We start from the raw sequence: 19,394 nt of genomic DNA on the forward strand, positions 1-19,394 counted from the left end.
AGCACTGTTCCCCCATAGACATATTGTGTGATATCGTGTAATGTAAAAGAGAACTAACTGATATGTCAATCATCTGCATCTTTGTTTCAAATAGAGGAGGTGAGTAACGATGAGTAACAGCATGACAATGCAAAACTGGAGCATAAACTTCTTTTTTATGATAAAAGCATACCTGCATAGCTCCTAGGCATTTTTGCATGACACACAGATACTGAAAAAGGGCATCTATCTATCTATCTATCTATCTATCTATCTATCTATCTATCTATCTATCATATCATTGCAAATTATAACCTATGTTCTCCACCATTCCCTTCCCAATGTACTCATTGACTCATACTCCCATGTGTGAGTCCTTGCATTTACTTTAGTAGGCATTTTGTTAGAGTTGTGCCCAATGCATTCCATTGAGGGTTAGGGGAAATTCTTTGCAGTGATCTCAGAAGTATAAGCTAATCTATTTATGCTTTCTGTCAGATGGCTTTTGCAAAACATTAGGAGTTTCACACTTTGGACTTTAGTCATAAATTTAAACTTTTAGGGAAAACAGTCATTAGTGTGATTAATGAGAATTAGAGCCTGGGAGAAAAGGTTGAATGGCTATGAGAACGAATGAATAAATTGGGGAGTCATTAATAGGACAAAATTAAATTGCCTGAAACAGAATAGCACTGGGGATGGCAAGTTTACTTCTAGCTGCTTATGAGCAGTTCCCTGCTTCCATTAATTCCTCACCCAAACTTTTGCTGCTATATTATCTCTCCCTCATATTTGCATTTCTAACATATTTTATATTAACTCATTTGTAATATTTTCACTGACTTTTCAAAAAAGTGCATATATATATATACATATAAAATGTTTTAAAAATAGAGCCATAATATTTGTGATATTGAATGTCAAACAGTGGGAAGCTGCATCTAATTTTGACTGTTAACAATAAATTTCTCTCACTTTATTCCCCTTCTGATTACTTTAAATTCCTTCCTAATTTTTATGAGAAAATTCGGTTCAAATGGTGGCATAAAAATGTACCACACCAAGCTGTAATTCGTTTATCAAGTAGTTAGAGACAAGTTTCTGATCAGGTATCCCTTTAAAGTACATTTTCCCAGAACTGATTGTTGAGTGAGCATTGCACTTGCTCATACTTTAAATTGTTGTTAACTTTTTTGTCAACACCCTTCAGTGCAGTAGCATTAACATTTTGTATTTCTATCCTACTTCAAAACTAAAGGCAAATTGTGAGACAAAGTTGTGAATCAGCTGCAATCTCCCATATTATGCTATTAAGCCCCTAAGATTTCAGTGCCTTTAGAGTTAAAATATAGGCAAGCACTTTCAACTCTACAACTTGAAATTGTAACTGACATTTTCATCCTTCATAGAAGCAACCTATACAAACATTAGTTATTCTTCAAAGAAAATTGCATTTTGATTTAAAATTCTGCTGCTATTGCTGTGGTGTAATTCCTTCCATGTGAGTTAATGGTGTTTTATATCACCGTGTTGTTTTCTTTTTTTCCTTTTTTTTTTTTTTTAAGGATACTTTTTTGCGTTGCTTGTTAGATCAAATGCAATTTAGGCACTTCAGAAAATTGTTAATGCCCTTTGCCTCTTACTGTAATGAGTGCACTTCGCAGTGAAAGAGCAGCTGATAGTAGTTGATGTCATGACCATAATAATATATCATGTTGAATCAGATTTTTCAAGAAAGCAACAGATTATTTAAAATGTTATTAATTTGACAGATGATAATGACTTGGCAAATAAATAGAAATTGAACACAAGGAACATAATTATTAGCAAGCTTTGATAAGTAAACCTGGGTTTGCTATTTTAAGTACAGGCTTTTTAAGGGGCAATGGTTTGTCAAGATACCTATAGTTCTATTCCTTGAGAGAGGATTGTCTGTAATTGTGAATTGGTCAAGTAATTGTGAATTTTGATTTGCAAAGAGTTGTGGACCTTAATGTGAGGAAAAAAGACTTCACTTAAGTTGATAGGGACATATGTCAGGGGGACATATATTAGGGGGACGTATGTCAGAGGGACATATGCAGATCATCTGCGAAAGATGTTTCAGTCTTATGCCACCAATGTACACTAGCAAGGCTTCTTCAACATCAGTGGATCCTCTCCTCTGTTCAAAGCTAGAAACTGAGCCTTGATTTCTAAACCAGCAGTACCTAAAAACATATTGATTTTTTTTTTCTTAATATAAAATCTTGCTTTAACTGGCCATTTCTTATTCTGTGTTTGTTTTTTGCAGAACGATTCAATGTATATCTTATGCCTACACCAAATTTAGATATCTATGGGGAATGTACAATGCAGATCACACATGAAAACATCTATCTCTGGGACATCCACAATGCCAAGGTCAAGTTGGTCATGTGGCCTCTGAGCTCTTTGAGGAGATACGGACGTGACTCAACTTGGTTCACATTTGAGTCTGGAAGGTAAGAGTTAATGAGAAACAGCAAGAAGAAATAAGGAGTGGTTTTGGGGAAGCAGTCTGATAAGTTAGATTAGCCTTTCATTATAAAGAAAGATGAAATATATGGCCTTTCCATAGACTTTAGTTTGTTGAAGATTACCTTGCAATATATTCAACCCAGTGTTTGAAATAAATGTTAGTGTATCTTATGTTTAAAATGAGCTTAAGCTTCCTTTGACTTTCATTTAACTGCAGTTGAATTGTCATTCTAAAGGTTTATGAGTCTCACTGTGCTTAAACACTGGTGTGGTATAATTTGAGTACTTTTGATGTAGAATAAATTAATTCTGGATCATGAAAAAGGCTCATCACACAGTATGAATGGAATAACTTCCATTACGATAGTTATTACTCTTTTTGGATGTTCTTGATGAACGATTGCCACCCTGGAGTATAATTGCAAGCAGGAGTACAGAGAATACTGTGAACTCATAAAAAGGCTAGCTCTTTTTTCTGCCTGCAGTTTTAATCCTCTTTGCCATTTCCATCCTCAGATCAGTTTTAAATGTCCATGGAGCTCTGTTTTGCCTCCCTTTCATATCTTTTTAATGCATTTCATATCTTGCTGTTAGATCCACTGCCTTCCATATGAAACACTGCATGTCTGTGCAGAACTTACTCTGTGTTTATCTCTGTGCTTGGTGATGTTCCATCTTGTATTTCACGGTTCTAGACGCTACCTCATAAAGTTTGTCATACTCCCTTATGTGGAGCCTGAATTTTCTGAAGCAATCTGAAATCACAAGTGTCTCTTCTCCCTTGGGTTAGCCTCGTAATCTTTATATGCATTTGTCTGTGTGCTTATTCAATTAACAAATATTCCCAAAAGTACAGTTTTTGATCTGAAACAAAAGCATGGGTCAATTCAATCTTACAGCCTAAGGAGGTAATGACCAAAATTCCTCTGAAGTCTCTTACGGAGTTACCACTTAGCTTGTAACTGTATATTCAGACTGATGTCACCTGAGCATTTTAGTGCTCTGTTACTTTTCTGTGATGACTTCACCACTAAAATCCATATTGTCCTGTGTTCAGCAGTAACAGTCATTTTTCTCCTTTTTAGTAGCTGGCGCAGTGCTGTGGTTTTGACTTTCACCCTAGGAACAATGCTGATAGCACCAATGTTTTTAGTTGTTGCTGAGTAATGTGTACTCCGACCAGAAGTCAGAAGGGAAGGCCCAGATCACTGGTTGGGTCAGGCTAGGTACTGATTGGTGGGTGGTGAGCAATCATATTCTCTCCCCTTGTTATTTCCCTTATCATTACTATTATTGGTGGTAGCAGCAGTGGTTTGTGTTATACCTTAGTTATTGGACTGCTCTTATCTCAACCCATAGGAGTTACATTCTTTTGATTCTCCTCCCCATCCCTCCGGGAGCAGAGCGAGGAGGAAGGGCAGGGAGTGAGCGAGTTGCTGCTCGGTTATGAGTTACCAGCTGGACTTAAACCATGACACATATAAACATCACTACTTTTTATTATTTAATATTTTTTTCCTAAAAAATAGCATTGGCAGACCCCTGTTTCAATTTAATTTCAATGAAATTATACTGTGGGACTCATTCAAAAGTACACTTTTAGCAAGAATAATTTACTAAATCATTCCTTCCCCTAATCCTCAAGCTACCTCATGTGAAACTAGTTCAAGTGGTACACCTACACAGCACCATAAAGCGAGTAAAATGCCAAAACCACTGCCTGAAACCCACCATATTATTCTGGGGAAAACAAAGCAATCAAGCAAGCAAAGAAGCAAAACCCCTAAGATTAACTTAATCCTATTCTTTATGAATAAACCATTCATTTGATTCTTTGGCTACATTTATATTTACAAGTATGCATTTTATTTAAGGGGAAGAATTTATTTTTTAATAAAAAGCTAATGCTTGAAGACTTACTAATGTTTCTTATTCAGAGTAGTATATCTATCTGTGAGTAGACCCATTTCTTTTAATTGATTCTGAAAGAAACTATCTTCAGAAATGCAAATCATCATTAACTAAAATTAAACTGGTAAAACTAATTCGTATTAGTCACTTAAAGGTGTCTTTGTATACATGCCTCAAAGTGTGTGTCATTCTCTACAGTGTTTTAATTATGAAAAAAGTCATATGATATCATATGAAATTCTTTTTTTGCAAGATAGTTGCTTTCTGTACTGCTCTATTTTTATTTATGTCACATCAGTACTAACGAACTATATGTAATGATTGTATACATTCAAGTAAAAATGTGACTTTTATCTCTGCCTTTTCAAGCCCCTTACAGTATTTTAATTCCATACTAGTATCTGAATATCCTCTTCCACTACAATCCATGGACTATGCAACCTGGTGAAAATTGTATTGTTTTCCTGTATTTTACTATTATGAGCTAGCACTGCCTTTATCTGTCATGCTTTATTGTCTTTGATACGATTCCCCCCTATTGCCTGCTTGGGAGTGCTTTATCCGTCTGATTTAGAAATGCATAAAGACTAGATTTAGACTGACAGAAAAATGTGGAGGTAAAGAATACAACTAGAGAAAAGTCAGTCTCTTCAATAATATCTGAAGACTATATAGAGCAACACTAAACCTTATTTTGAAATCTTATTGGTTTGTTTGGGGTTATATTTTTATTTTTTATTCAGCATCTTTCTCATCTGTCTGAGCATGATTTTCTTTGTCCCTTCATCTGCTAGTATCTTAATAAAGTAAATTCCTGATGTATGCTGTCTTATCAGAAGTGAAGCACTTATCAGTGTCTTAGGAGAATGTTATGCAGTAAAAGTGTAGTTGCTTTAATTTTTTCCCTGAGGCTTAAATATTAAATGCAGACAATAGCTTTAAAGGAAATATTTTTAGTAAGTTCTTACTTTTTACGGAGTTTTAGCTGCTATGCACTATATGTATATGAGGTTTGCATGAACATTAAGAGTTCAGTTTTATATATTTATTATCCATCCTCAGTTTTGGAATTACATTGTTTGAGAAAATAAATCCCTCCCATTAAAATAGATTGATATAATCTATATATGGGCATATTTGCAAAGAGATAATATGATAAATATAATGATGAAAATTGAGCTTCCTGACAATTAAATTTATCTTTTAAGAAATATATGACTTTTCATTTAAAGGGAATATGGACTCAAATATATAAAACTAAACTGTTGGCTTGTCTAATGAAATATAATAGCTGCATGATTTGGAGGATGTAATTTCTCCTCTGTGGGAGGAAGGAAAACATATTCTTTTAAACTCCCATATTTTTCTGTTTAGTTTTGTGCTAAATTGGAGTTTGTAAATATGTAAATTTGCACTACCTATGAAGTTAGATCTATCCTTATTTTTCGTTATTTAGTGGACCAATGAAAGCAAATATTTCTTTCACGTTGATTTATTTAATTTGTATTCTTCCCTATCCAAACTCTGCCAAGATTTGTGGAAACACAGTTTTGTGTGGCTTAGTTCAATACTAGGTAGAGAGATTCTCATTATTTGAAGTACCTGATTAGAGCTAATCCTATGCGATGTATCCATCAATCAGAAAATAGTAATTCACAACTCCATTAGCACTACAATAACTTTGTACTGATTAATAATATGCACCTAACACAGTGAATTCCGCAGTATTTCCAAGCATCTGAGGTAGGAGCCTAACATTTAGTTTTCCAGGAGCTAGGCTTTCTACCTAACCAGCTTTGGACTGGCCTGGGGAATTGTGCTGGCTTCTGCTGAGATAATTAACTTCATAGTAGGTAGTATGGGGCTATGTTTTGGACTAGTGCTGAAAACAGCATTGATAACACAGGGATGTTTTTGTTACTGCTGAGCAGTGCTAACAGAGTTAAAGCCTTTTCTGATTCTTGCCTCACCCCACCAACAAGTAGGCTGGGGGTGCACAAGTTGGAAGGGGACAGAGCTAGGACAGTTGGATCTAACTGACCAAAGGGGTATCCCATACCATATGGCATCATGTTCAGCAATGAATCTGGGAAAAGAAGGAAGAGGTGGACATTCAGAGTGATGGCTTTTATCTTCCCAAGTAACCAAGTGATGGATCCCTGCTTTCCAGGGGATGGCTGAATACCTGCCTGCCCATGGGAAGTGGTGAATGAATTCCTTGTTGTGCTTTGCTTGCAGTCACAGCTTTGCTTTGCCTATTAAAGTGTCTTTATCCCAACCCACGAGTTTTCTCACTTTTACCCTTCCAGTTCTCTCCCCCATCCCACTGAGTGGGAGTGAGTGAGTGGCTGTGTGAGTCTTACTTGCCAGCTGGGGTTAAACCATGACAACAGTTTTAGCGTTGAATCATCAATGAGTCAACAGGATTTCCTTAATTTGTGGACATGGATAATGTGTTCAGACACCTCATTCTCATTATTTAGGGAATAGAATATGTTGGGCATACTGTGCCTAAGAATGCAATTGATCTGCACAAGTGCACTTATTTCTCTTCAGACTTTTGGAACTGCTGCTCCACATACATGCGTATTTTAGTCCCTGTCTCTGATTATAAACCACTGAAATGGGAAGTGTGCTCTTTATGGAACCACCCACCTAACTGTCCAGATGAAGGTACTGTAAATTTGCATTGCATTGCATTAATTGCATGCAGTACAAGAAACATACCACAAAAGTAGTAAAACAGGTACGGATGTCGTATCTCATAGCCAAGATCAGGTATGAAGACAGTGTTTTCAGACTCTTGCCAAAGTTACAGGATTCATTTTGCTGATTTTGTAAACTAAACAATCCATAACAAAACCCATAAGCAATGTTTAAAATTCACTGCCTGGAACTGCAAAAGGCAGTTGTCCAAGCTTTCCTTTTATCAAAACAATCTGACTGAGGCATAAGAATTGATGCCTAAGGATTCAGAATTGAGGAATTGAGAAAAATAAACACAGATGGATTTTTTGTTCCTTTTGAAATGTTCATTCTTTTGCTGTACTGCAATTCTGCCATTTACATTAAACAGTTTTTTCTGCATATGGAAGCTGCCTAGTCAAGTCCTTAAGCACTGTTCAGAAGTATATAAAAAAAAAAAAGCCAAAGTCAAGTTGAAATCCAGTTAAACACAGTGAGAAAATACAATTAGGGGATGGGCTGTGGAAACCCCATCCAAACCTTGTCAAGTATTGTAAGTTTCCATCTGAGTAGAACTTGGAGGCAATAGGTCTGTTCTTGGAGTTTCAAGAACAGGAGCCTCAAATGTATGATACAATCTCTTTGCCAAAGTATATTTTCTTATGTGTTGCAAACAAGACATTGAAATTTAAATGGTTTCAAGTATTTCGAGGTTTATTCATGATACGCATTTAGAGACACCCATTTAACCATACTGGACTGTTCCTTCTTTATTTGCCTTTGATTTTGGTTTTTAGATTCATCAGAGAAAATCTAATGAAATGTGGTATTCTCTGACATTTCTAAGATCTGGAGTCGTTATTTGGTGTATAAAAATATTAATCTCAATCATTGCAGAGTGATGACATGAGAATTTCTTAGGGTTTTTTTTTTCCACTTTATGAGACCCAGGACTGGTATACCTATTTTCTCAGTGGTAGATACACAGATGCTACACTAGATGCAGAAAGTTCAGTGTTTGCTTCAGGCACTACATCTGACTGAAATCTTTCATTTGTCTGACAGTCTTCTGTGACAATTTTTGGTATTAATATGAAGCTTATTAGTTGATTAACCCTTAAAGTTAAGCTACAGAAAACAGCTTCTTTTTTCCTTTATGTGGGGAGAGGTCCCTTATTGTATGTGCCTCATGAGACCGTTGTTCTGGCACTTCATACACTGTGTAGGCATGAACTCAGGTTTATACCTGCCTGAAGAGAAGCCTTCAACTCCTGATTGCTGGTGGATTATCTATATTGTGAATTAAGATTATCAAGGGTTTATTATGGAATTATAAATTATATATTATAAATTATTCTAAGTAACATTATAAATCATAACCTTGTAGTAGAATTTGTAAGTCACATTGGGCTGAGCAGCAGTATGAACACCCATGTGCAGATGCATATATATCTGAAATACATAGTTATTTCTCATAAGCATTTGCTGAGAGCTCTTAGTATTTCACACTTAATAGTTAAGTTTGTTAGGATCTTTTTCTTCTTTCAGACTTTTTTAATAAAAATTAAAAAAAAAAGCCTAATTACCCACGATGTGTATTTTCTGATCTGTTTTCTCACTGCTTCTTTACTTTTTCCTCATACTTTCCCCAAGCAATATATGTATTGCTAAAATCTGAAAATAACTTAAAAAAGAAACAGGAATCTCTTCTATGTATCCTCCCCTTGGGGTTTTTTTCAGTAATGATATACCTCCAATTGTAAGAAAAGTGTAATTTTTACCACTGAAAAGGTTTAATTAGTTCCTGGTATTTAGCAGTGCCAAGGTTATACTGTAATATGTTGTAATTGTAGTTCCATTCCTACTTTTTTTCCATCTCAACTTCATTCCAGCTCTCAGTTTGCCTTCTGCCAAATTCCTGACCTGGAATAAGTTCTGTGTTAGTCATCTGATTCACTTAAAACCTACTTAAAAATGAGTTGCATGTTTAACTCATCTACAGGACTCTTAATCTGGTTTAGATCTTGGTGCCTAATGTAAAAGCTCTTTTACAAGCTAAAGCTAATAGAGCTCATTCTAAGTGATTTACAAAGTACCCATTTCTTTTTTCTCTCTGCCAAGGCTCCTATCAGACTGCTCTAGCACTGGTAAATCAGAGTGAGTTCCACCGAAGTTCACATAACAGTGAAATTCTCCACAGTATATCTGAACATGGCAAGCAGACAGAAGAGTTTAATATATAACCTTCTTTATCCTAAATTTCTATTTAACTTCTGCATTTTTTATCTCTGTTTTTAAAATTCAGCCATGATATACCCACCTACAAAAGATTTTCTTAAACTGTCAAAGAATGCCTGAACCATTACACTTTGCTGTGAAATCTATAATTTTTATGAGAAAAATAAAGGCATCTCAAAAAAGACAATATATTAAAATAATAAAATTACATTTATTAAGCTAGAATTAATCAGAAATAGATCAAGTCAGTGACTCCTAGGACAGGGCAGCAAACTCTACAGCTGAATATTTATAGCATCATCATGAACAAATTTATGAATACTAAATTGATAGGAATGCGCACATCACTAATTCATTAATTCAACATTGCGTAACCAGTAAGTTGCCTGGTGAATTTATACTGAATTACACATATGCGGTTAGAAAAAAGTTACTTTAAGTTTGTCCAGTTAACACAGAAGACATGCAACTCAGAATTGAAGCCATAATCTCTGTGGTATCTATAGAAGTGGTTCGTATGTGCACTTTTTACAACACAGAGGGTGCAGTGAGAGTTTTCAGCTGATCTCTAGATATCCAATATCATTGGCCTAATTCAAATGTTACAAAGCTTTTTAATGAAATTACTAAGAATTGTATTGGTTTTGCCTAATGTATCAGCAGATAGCATGTTATGCCCTGTCTCATGATCCTGAGATAACATGAGCTCTGCCTTTCAGTTGAAGTGCACAATTTGCCTGCTCCCTTCATAGAACAGTTGTATGTCATAATCAAGATTTGTTATTAACTAACCATATTCTAATTGTTCTTTTCCATACATATGCTCTGCTGTAAGCATGCATTGTTGGACTAATATTCCGGATGCCAAATGTGGTTAATTAGGTTATTGCTGTGTAATGTATGAGCAGAGAAGAAGCAAATGAAATAATTTGTACATTCTAAGTCACATTAGGACTCGCTTATTGTTTCAACTCTAAATTTTAACCTTTGAATTCCGCACTGAGTAATAGCAATAATTAATCTCATATGGCAGTTCTGAATAACCTGCCCCAACAGCAGGTTCATTTCTCTCCAAGAGCCATAACATAATAACATTTAAGCTTCTCCCTCAAAATGCAGGAAGATTGAAATATGTCAGATTTGAAAGGTAAAAAAATGTGTTAAAAGGCCCCATTTAAACAAATAAATCAACAGCAAAACTCAAAACCACATATATACAAAATATGTAATTTTTTATATACTTCATTTTTATTTAGTACAATTTACAATAAGAGCCAGAGTGTCTATTTTAGCATGTAAATACTGTTGCATATCTCCCTCACCAAGCCTATTTGCATAAGCTAATTAAAAATGCTGAAACTGGGCACCTAATTATCTGTACAGACAGTAGAAGAGTATTAAACACTTCACAAGGGCAATCCATAAGGCCATGTTTTGCACAGAGGACCACCTAGCCAGCAGGCATGCTAAGCACGAATAAATCCTTCTTTTCTTCAAAGCTTATAACTGTAATATCATCGATTGAGGAGGAGGTTTGGAATATTCTCTGTGCTCAGGCTATATACTGTACAGACATAGAAGGAAGTAATCAAAATGCAAAGGCTGGAATTTGCACAACGAAAGAGCCTTACTCATTAATATGTAGGAGCCTGTGCAAACCCCTGTTTACACACATACACAGGGAGTATTATGCAGAAGCACAAAGGGGCACGGTTTTAAGTCTTTGTAGGCTTTATTTGTTGTCAAGAACACTTGTTCCTCCACTTCAGCTGGCAAATAGGTTTATTCTAAATGTTATTTTAGTCTCTGAATGGTTCTCTCTTGTGTGTCACGTGAGAAATTGCAGTGGAAGTTTGATTTTTCCCTCAGTCGCGGGATGGTTATACTGGAATCAAGTTGAGTATAACGTGACTGCTAGTCACAGCTTGTGAGCTGAAAATGCTGCTTTAGCAAGATTGTCTTGGAAGGATTCATGGAATCATAAAGTCGTAGAACAGCAGGGTTAGAAGGGACCTTAAAGATCATCTTGTTCCAACCCCCTTGCTATGGGCAGGGACACCTTCCACTAAAACAGGTTGCTCAAAACGCCGTCCAACCTGGCCTTGAACAGGGATGGGTCAACTGCAGGTTCTCTGGGCAATCTTTCCATGTGTCTCACCATCCTTGTAGTGAATAATTTTTTCCTACTATCTAATCTAAATCTTCCCTCTGTCAATTTAAAGCCATTCCCCCTTGTCCTGACACTAGATGCCCTTATAAAAAGTCACTCAGATTTCTTGCAGGTCCCCTTTAGGTGTTGGAAGGCTACTCTAAGGTCTCTCTGAGCATTCCCTTCTCCAAGCTGAACAAGCCCAACTGTCTCAGCCTGTCTTCATAGGAGAGATGCTTCAGCCCTCTGATCATCTTCTTGGCCCTCCTCTGGACTCACTCAAGCAGTTCCATGTCGCTCTTGTGTTGGGGGCCCCTAAGCTGAATGCAGGTGGGGTCTCATGAGAGCAGAGTAGAGGGGGGAGAATCACTTCCCTTGACTAGCTGATCATGCTGGTTTGGATGCAGCCTAACAGCTACCTAATATCTGCCTAATTCCATCTGTTCTTTCAGATAGCATTAATTCATTGTTCTAACAGATAATAAAATCACTTATAAACTGCCCATTGACATCTTTTTATCTTTACTAAATGTAGCTTTTCTGGAGGCTAAGGGTACCCAGTAACTTCTTTGCTTCAAAAAGAGGTCAATGAAGTCAGTTTGGCCTTTACTGTCATTCACTGATATATAGAAGTTCCACAAAACTTCTGTATTCTGGATATGGTAACAGTGTAAGAACAAAACCTAGTGTGGAAATTTCCATGGTGATTCTTTTTTTTCAGTAGCTGTATTATGTCTTTTCATTAGCAAGTTGAATACCATTACCAACAGAGCTTTATAGATATATGTATGTATATATTTTAGATACATATTTTCAAACATATATATATTCCAAATTTACATATTGGTCAGTGTGCACATATGTGTTTTGGAAGATGTAACTGTTACGTACTTTTTAATATCTTTTTCTTTTGCTTTAGTGTTTTATGAATTTTGTTCACAAAACTCAATAATCATGAAGGTAATGATTATTTTCATCCATTAACTTAATTTCATTAATTTTGACATTAGTTAGAAAAAAGCTTCTCTTCTGTAAAAACCTGTAGATAAACAAAATCAAGACAATGCTATTGAAAGTAATTTAATGAGGAGTTTTCATTCACTTGCTTTTTGTGTTAAAATGACAAACCAGGTAATACCTGGAATATTTTTAAAATATGCTAAAAAGCTCTTGTCACATAGGGGAGATGGAGAGCACTTTATAGGCAGTGCCTACTCAGCAGCCTGCTGGAAAAGTCAGGCTATTTTAGAGGTGTATTTGACTGGTCACACACACTCCTTTAATCTTCCCCTTATTTATAAGGTATCAAAGGAAAGTTTGTCCCTTAGCCCCTGTTAGAGGAAATGCTATTAGCTACTGTGTCCCTCCTAGTAGAACTTTTTTGCCATCACAGTAAGTTATTACTATTATCATGCTATTAATAATGCTGTACTCTGTGGTGTGTGATTTATTTCTGCTGTGAGTAGTCATTTGTCACACATTTTCTAAAAAGCTTCCATCTTATTAGAAAGACGGGAGGGAGAGGCATCATCTAATGGAATCCCTCAATCTCAGTGGCTCCAAACATCATTTGATCTTTCTGACTTTTTGAAATAAAACTCAGTACTGGTCTATAATTCACTGAGATGCTTCATCTACTTGATTATCCTGTCAGTGGCAAAAAAGTCAAATATATGTACTTGCATGGCTTGCTTGAACCAGATTTTGCACACAGATTTTCACATTGTTACACTTTTTCCTTTTTTTTTCTTTTTTTTTTTTTTTAAATTCTCTGTCTGACTTGGAAAATATTCATCCTTTAAAATGATATTTTGGATGATTCCCCAATACACTTTCTGAAAACAATATTTTGGAATGAATGACAGAAGAGATTTTGTTTTCCTGAAATCTGTGCTATTATGGCTGAAATATCATCAAACTGACTATCAAACTAAATAAGAATTGCAATCACTTACTGTAAAACTGCATTTATTAGTACGCAGCATTTAAACCCTAAAAAAATATGAACTGTCTGACCATAAGTATCATTTACTGTTAGGAATGGGAGTGAAGGAATTGGATGGGAGTGTTAGGAATTGGATGTGAGAGCAATCTGGCTGCGACATCTGTCACCCCATTAATTGCCAGGGTTGATTCGGCTGATCTGGCTGGCTGGGCGGGTGTTGGCTTCCTCCCTCACCGCTCTACGTATGTCCCTCCCAAAGCTGAGTACTCTGTTGAAGAGGACGACCTTCCCCAGTACAGGCGGTACTGTTCATCAGTCACGGATATACAGTAGCTGTGCTCCACTGCTAGAACCTCCAAACAAGCTCAAGGTCCAGTTGTGGGACAACATAAGGTAGTCAAGCTTCCAAGACTGCAGACACATCCAAGGCAGGCGTTGCAAGTGGCAGTCTGCCATTCTTTTTTTTTTTTTTTTAATGTGGTGTTGAGCGCGCCCTCAGCAAGTTTGCCGATGACACCAAGCTGTGTGGTTCAGTTGTCACACCAGCCCCAGTGACAAGTACAGCAGCATCGTTTGAGAGTTCTGAAGGTTTTGAATGGCCTTTGGGTATCTTTGGGACCTGCCTGCTGATTGTGATGGGGATCAGCATGTTGGCACACACACAGAGTGTGTTTTACCAACCACCATTTTGTCTGATCTCAAAAGTTAAGCAGAGTCAGGTTTGGGTCTTCTCTGGGGTTAGACGACAATATGGGAGGACCAAGCGGTTTTTCCCAAGGCTGGACAGTCATGAGTGGCAGGGCATGTGGGACAGTATGGACAAGTATCTAGTCCACTGGGCCCCTCCAGTACTTTGGAAGCATTGGAGATGGAAGGCAGCTGTATGGAGTCCCCAGCAACAAGCTGCAGAAACTACTGAAGGGGACAGTGAATTATTTTGAGCCTGGTGGGCCCATGACCCTTAAGGCCATCAGAGCAGAGATGCAACATCGAGATGGACTCATGATCGAGGGGTGGACTTAGCAATGGACACTATTGCCCAGGTTATTCACAAGTGTGAACACTGAACATAGCCTCTCGTGCTCTGAAAGAGTTACAAGAGATAGAGACTGACATTGTGGACCAGATGGACTCAGCAGCTCTATAGGGACCGGCCCATGCACTACAATGAGAGTGCACTTAGATAAGAGTGATGGTATATTGAAAATGTGGGATCTGAGCATGACGTGAATGGTATGGAATAAGGAGTGGGTAATGTCCTGGGTTTAGCAGTAGCAGTCATTTTTCTCTTTCTTGGTAGCCGGTGCAGTGCTGTGTTTTGACTTTCAGGCTGGGAACAGAGCTGAAAACAATGATGTTTTAGTTTGGCCAAGGACTTTGTGAGCCTCATGCTCTGACAGGGAGGAGGGAAGCTGGGAGGAAGCAGAGACAGGACACCTGACCCAAAATGACCAAAGAGGTATTCCATACCACAGCACGTCATGCCCTGGATGTAACGGGGAGTTACCCGGAAGGGCTGGGACTGCAGGGTTGGAGGAGGTATCGGTTGGTGCTTGGTTGGGCTGGGGGGCGAGTTATTGGTTGGCTGGTGGTGAGGTGTTGTATTCTCTTCCCTTGTTATTTCCTTTATCATTATTATTATTGGTGGTAGCAGTAGCGATTTATGTTATACCTTAGTTACTAAACTGTTCTTATCTCAACCCGTGGAAGTTGCGTTCTTTCTGATTCTCCTCTCTGTCCCTCTGGGAATAGGGGGAGGGCAAGAAGGGGGGGAGTGAGTGAAAATCTCTCTGGCTGGGTTCAAACCACAACACACTGGAGGGAAGGAAAGCCATCCAGAGAGACCTTGACACGCTTTTGAGGTAGGCTGATGCCAACCTCGTGAAGTTTAACCATGCCAAGTGCAAGGTCCTACACCTGGGTCAGAGCAATCCCAGGCACAGCTACAGGCTGGGCAGAGAAGAGATTCAGAGCAGCCCTGCAGAGAAGGACTTGGGGGTGCTGGTTGATGAGAAAATGAACATGAGCCAGCAGTGTGCGCTTGCAGCCCAGAAAGCCAACCGTATCCTGGGCTGCATCAAAAGGAGCCTGACCAGCGGGTTGAAGGAGGTGATCCTGACCCTCTGCTCTGCTCTCATGATACCTCACTTGGAGTATTGTGTACAGTTCTGGTGTCCTCAACATAAAAAGGACATGGATCTGTTGGAACAAGTCCAGAGGAGGGCCACGAGGATGGTCAGGGGACTGGAGCACCTCCCGTATGAAGACAGGCTGAGAAAGTTGGGGTTGTTCAGGCTGGAGAAGAGAAGGCTGCGTGGAGACTGCATAGCAGCCTTCCAGTATCTGAAGAGGCCTATAAGGAAGCTGTTGAGGGACTCTTTATTAGGGACTGTAGTGATAGGACAAGGGGCTATGGGTTAAAACTTAAACAGGGGAAGTTTAGATTGGATATAAGGAAGAAGTTCGTTACTGTAAGGGTGGTGAGGCACTGGAATGGGTTGTCCAAAGAAGCTGTGAATGCACCATCCCTGGTGGTGTTCAAGGCTAGGTTGGGCAGAGTCTTGGGTGACATGGTTTAGAGCAAGGTGTCCCTGCCCATGGCAGGGGGGTTGGAACTACATGGTCTTAAGGTCCTTTCCAACCCTAACTGTTCTATGATTCTATGAAGGGCAGAAAACTTTAAGTGATGATTCAGTGGAAAACCCTGGAGTTCTTTAAGATAATGACTGAGGGTGCCTGAATTTTATTTAATGAAAGAACAGGTTGGATCATCTATATTCCTGGTGACTTCTGTATGAGTACTGTCACCGCCAACAAAGAATAGAGAGTGACAGCAGCAATGCAAACCAGCACTGGTCTGTAGAGGACCAGATCATGTGTGTGCTTAAGCTGTTTTGCATACACATATTGGACGACAGCATGTGGGCTAGCTTGCTGAGACTAAAGGAATCTCAATGGATAGATGAACATAGAAGTCAGCAGAGTTGGGAGGGAAGAATGAGCTAAATACATGCAGTAGGAAGAGATAGAAGTGTGGTGGTGAAATACGTGGGCTTGTAAGACAGAAGCAAAAGGTAGCTGATTTCCTGATGGAAGACTGTAGCAGCTTTTAGAATACATATAACATTTTAGAAACAGCATCTTATCAAAACTGTGGAAGATTTGAACAAAAAGTAGCAGGAAAGGGTTGGCCAGGGTAAGTGCTTGCTATTGGCAGGTGTTGAAAACGCCATCTCAAGTATTGGTTTCACAGGTACTTTGCCTTTTTATGGGAGGCTTCTTTAAGCTTTTTTGAACCAATTTATCAAAAAAAAAAAAAAAAAGGCAGTATGATTAGCTCTTTGTCTTAGAAGCACAGATGAAATAGAGGACAACATAGAAAAAAATGTTCAGTGCATTCAGAAGTAATGTCAAATAGCTGGTAAAAAAGACCATCGAAATTAGAGCAGAAATAGTAATTCACAGACATAGAAATGTACATTAGCATTTGAGACTAATATTCAGTTTGTGATATGAAGGATACGTATAATACGGATGGTCCAGAATGACAGTGGAGAAATACCTCAAAAGGCTTCTTAGATGTTACCTAGGATACTCAAAATGGTTTTCATAGCATATGTGAAATAGCCACACACATCCCCAAGCTATTATATATAAATGTCCAGGGAAGGCATGATCAACTTTTGCTGCATAAGAACCATAAACATCTTTTACATACCATTTTACACATAAGGGCTTTGTACCCTTTCTCTTCTGCCACCTATAGTGCTCCTTTGTTGGATAGCCATATGTAAATGTTTGATGAAGCCAATAGGCACTACATCTATAGTTCATGGATTTTTTTAAACCTGCCATACATGATCATGGCCAGAAAGGACTGACACATTCCAGTGTTCAGAGCAGTTCCATGGCTGTTATAAATTCCTTACAAAAATATTACTATGGCAGTGTAGAACTGTGGCGGCCTCAACTCTAAAATACTGATCTGGACGAGTAAACTCCAGTGTAAGAGTAGCTTGTTAGTGTTTTTTCACAGCAAAAGATGATAGCTTTTTTGATTTTGCTTGCTAACAATACCCCAAGTTCCCTGGGAAGAGAGCAGGCTTGTGCTTTAAGATTTTATGCATTAGAGAAGATGCATTTCATACTTTAAATTCTACTCTCTCAAATTTGTTTTGCAGTCTTTGCTTCTCCTTCTGCTTGACTTGTGCCTTTCTTGTCAATTAGTAGCATCTTGTGCTATACAGAGACCTGGTCTAAGGGAAGATGTGCCCAAAATAGGTAGGCACATACACACAATAGCCACGATTGCTGCCATTCTTACTTAAATCTTTTTTTTTTAAAAGCAAAATCCTCATTAAAGATAGCATAACTCATGTCTTTATCTAGTACAGCATCGTTAGTTTCACACAAGATTGATAATAGGTATTCAACTAAAAGAACTTAATCAGCATAGTTGATTGCTGTTTATCAAAGGTGAAAAATAGACATGTATCAAAACATCAGAAAATGGCTGGCCATTGCATCCTGTGAAGTTTTAGAGAAAAGATATTATGTGAGATACAAGATACTGTAAGAAAATATGTGGGAAGCCCAAGTATGTAATTATAAACTCTAAATACTTTCTGCTGATTTTCCATTCTTCTGTATGCTTTTCCTGTCCTTTTTCTTCATTATTTGATATATGTGATTCTTTGTGATGATTTTGTTTTGCAGGACTCTCTTTTTTTTATGTATTTGTTTTTATCCACTTCTTTTATTCACTTGTACCTTTTCCAACCCACTTACTTTTGTAATTGAAAGGAGTCCCTTTTTTATGTAACAAAATTTTGCAAAAAATATTTTGAGAGCCCTCAAGGCATTATGAAGCTGCTACTTACCTGAACACCAACTACAACTGATTTTAGCTATCAGGCTAATGAGGAATCCTGACAGAGAGTTTTCCTACTGCTGGAAGTACTTAACACAAGGATATCGTATACACAATCAAAGTTGGAGTCAGGGATGTCAGGTGAATGCAGTGCAAGTTGTTTGATCCATAACAGAACTGGTGCTGTTTGCAATTGGGAGAACAGGGAAAATCTGTCTACTTCACTTTTGCTGGGCTTATGTCAAAGAGGAAAAGTTAAAGTAAGTGGAAGTCATGTTTCCTCTGTAAATTACACAGTACATGTGGAAAACTGGTGGAAGTTAAATGAATGTTTTATACTTCCGGTGCGGTCTGTATATTTTCTGCAATTATTTTTGATGTTACGTTACTATTGCACATCCAGATTACCACTGAAGATATTATTTGATCGCTTGTGTCTGTATACATGCTAGTTAAAGTTTAGACCAGAAATGTGGACTTCAGTTAAGATCTTCAGTTCTTGCTGTCAGCAGCTGAAAAATACAGCTCTTTTTTTTATTTATTTTAATACAAGTCCCTGTCTTTTCTCATCCCTGGTGCTTTTGCCTGTGCAAGGGGTTGCTGCTGTGGCAGGCTGATCCCAAACTGGAGTTGACAACCTGCCAGTTTTGAGATTAGTGTCGATGAGTCCTTGGATATCATTAGCATATGTTAATTACTCATTAGTGTATGTACATATCATGTCTGGTGTGTGTCTGGACAGCCCTGTGTACCCATAATATTTGCATATGACTTTCTAAGACTTCCTTTGTGGCCACAAAGTGATCAAAGTAGTATCTCTCATACCTTGAAGATGGAGAAAGTGACATTGAAAGGAAACAGCGGTGTTTAAATCCCCATCACATTAAAATCGTACCTTACTGGAAGTTTCAGAGGAGAGGCGCTGGCCATAAATGCTTTAAATGGCCAAAACCATTATTGATGGTGCATTTAAAAGGGAAGGGGAATTGGGAGCATGGGACGGGGAGGGAAAAGGGGGTGAACATTTGAAATGCCTTATTTTGAAGTAGTCAATAAACTAAACACAGAGTGCTCAGGGTATTCCCTTTTTTATTTCTTTGCACTTTGTGTGTCCCACT

General features: G+C 37.9%; 1 protein-coding gene across 1 annotated transcript in view; it reads left to right on the plus strand.

Moving 5' to 3' along the window:
* DOK6 (docking protein 6) overlaps positions 1-19,394 on the plus strand; it is a 240,545-nt gene that overhangs the window by 144,917 nt on the left and 76,234 nt on the right. The window contains exon 5 of the mRNA XM_061364653.1: positions 2,273-2,462. Coding sequence (XP_061220637.1) covers positions 2,273-2,462 — 190 coding nt within the window. The remainder of the gene's footprint in view (positions 1-2,272; positions 2,463-19,394) is intronic.

This window comes from Neopsephotus bourkii, unplaced genomic scaffold, assembly GCF_033783945.1.
Source record: "Neopsephotus bourkii isolate Nb327-2 ecotype Australia unplaced genomic scaffold, CSIRO-AGI_Nbou_v1 NB_1248, whole genome shotgun sequence".
Taxonomy (NCBI): domain Eukaryota; kingdom Metazoa; phylum Chordata; class Aves; order Psittaciformes; family Psittacidae; genus Neopsephotus; species Neopsephotus bourkii.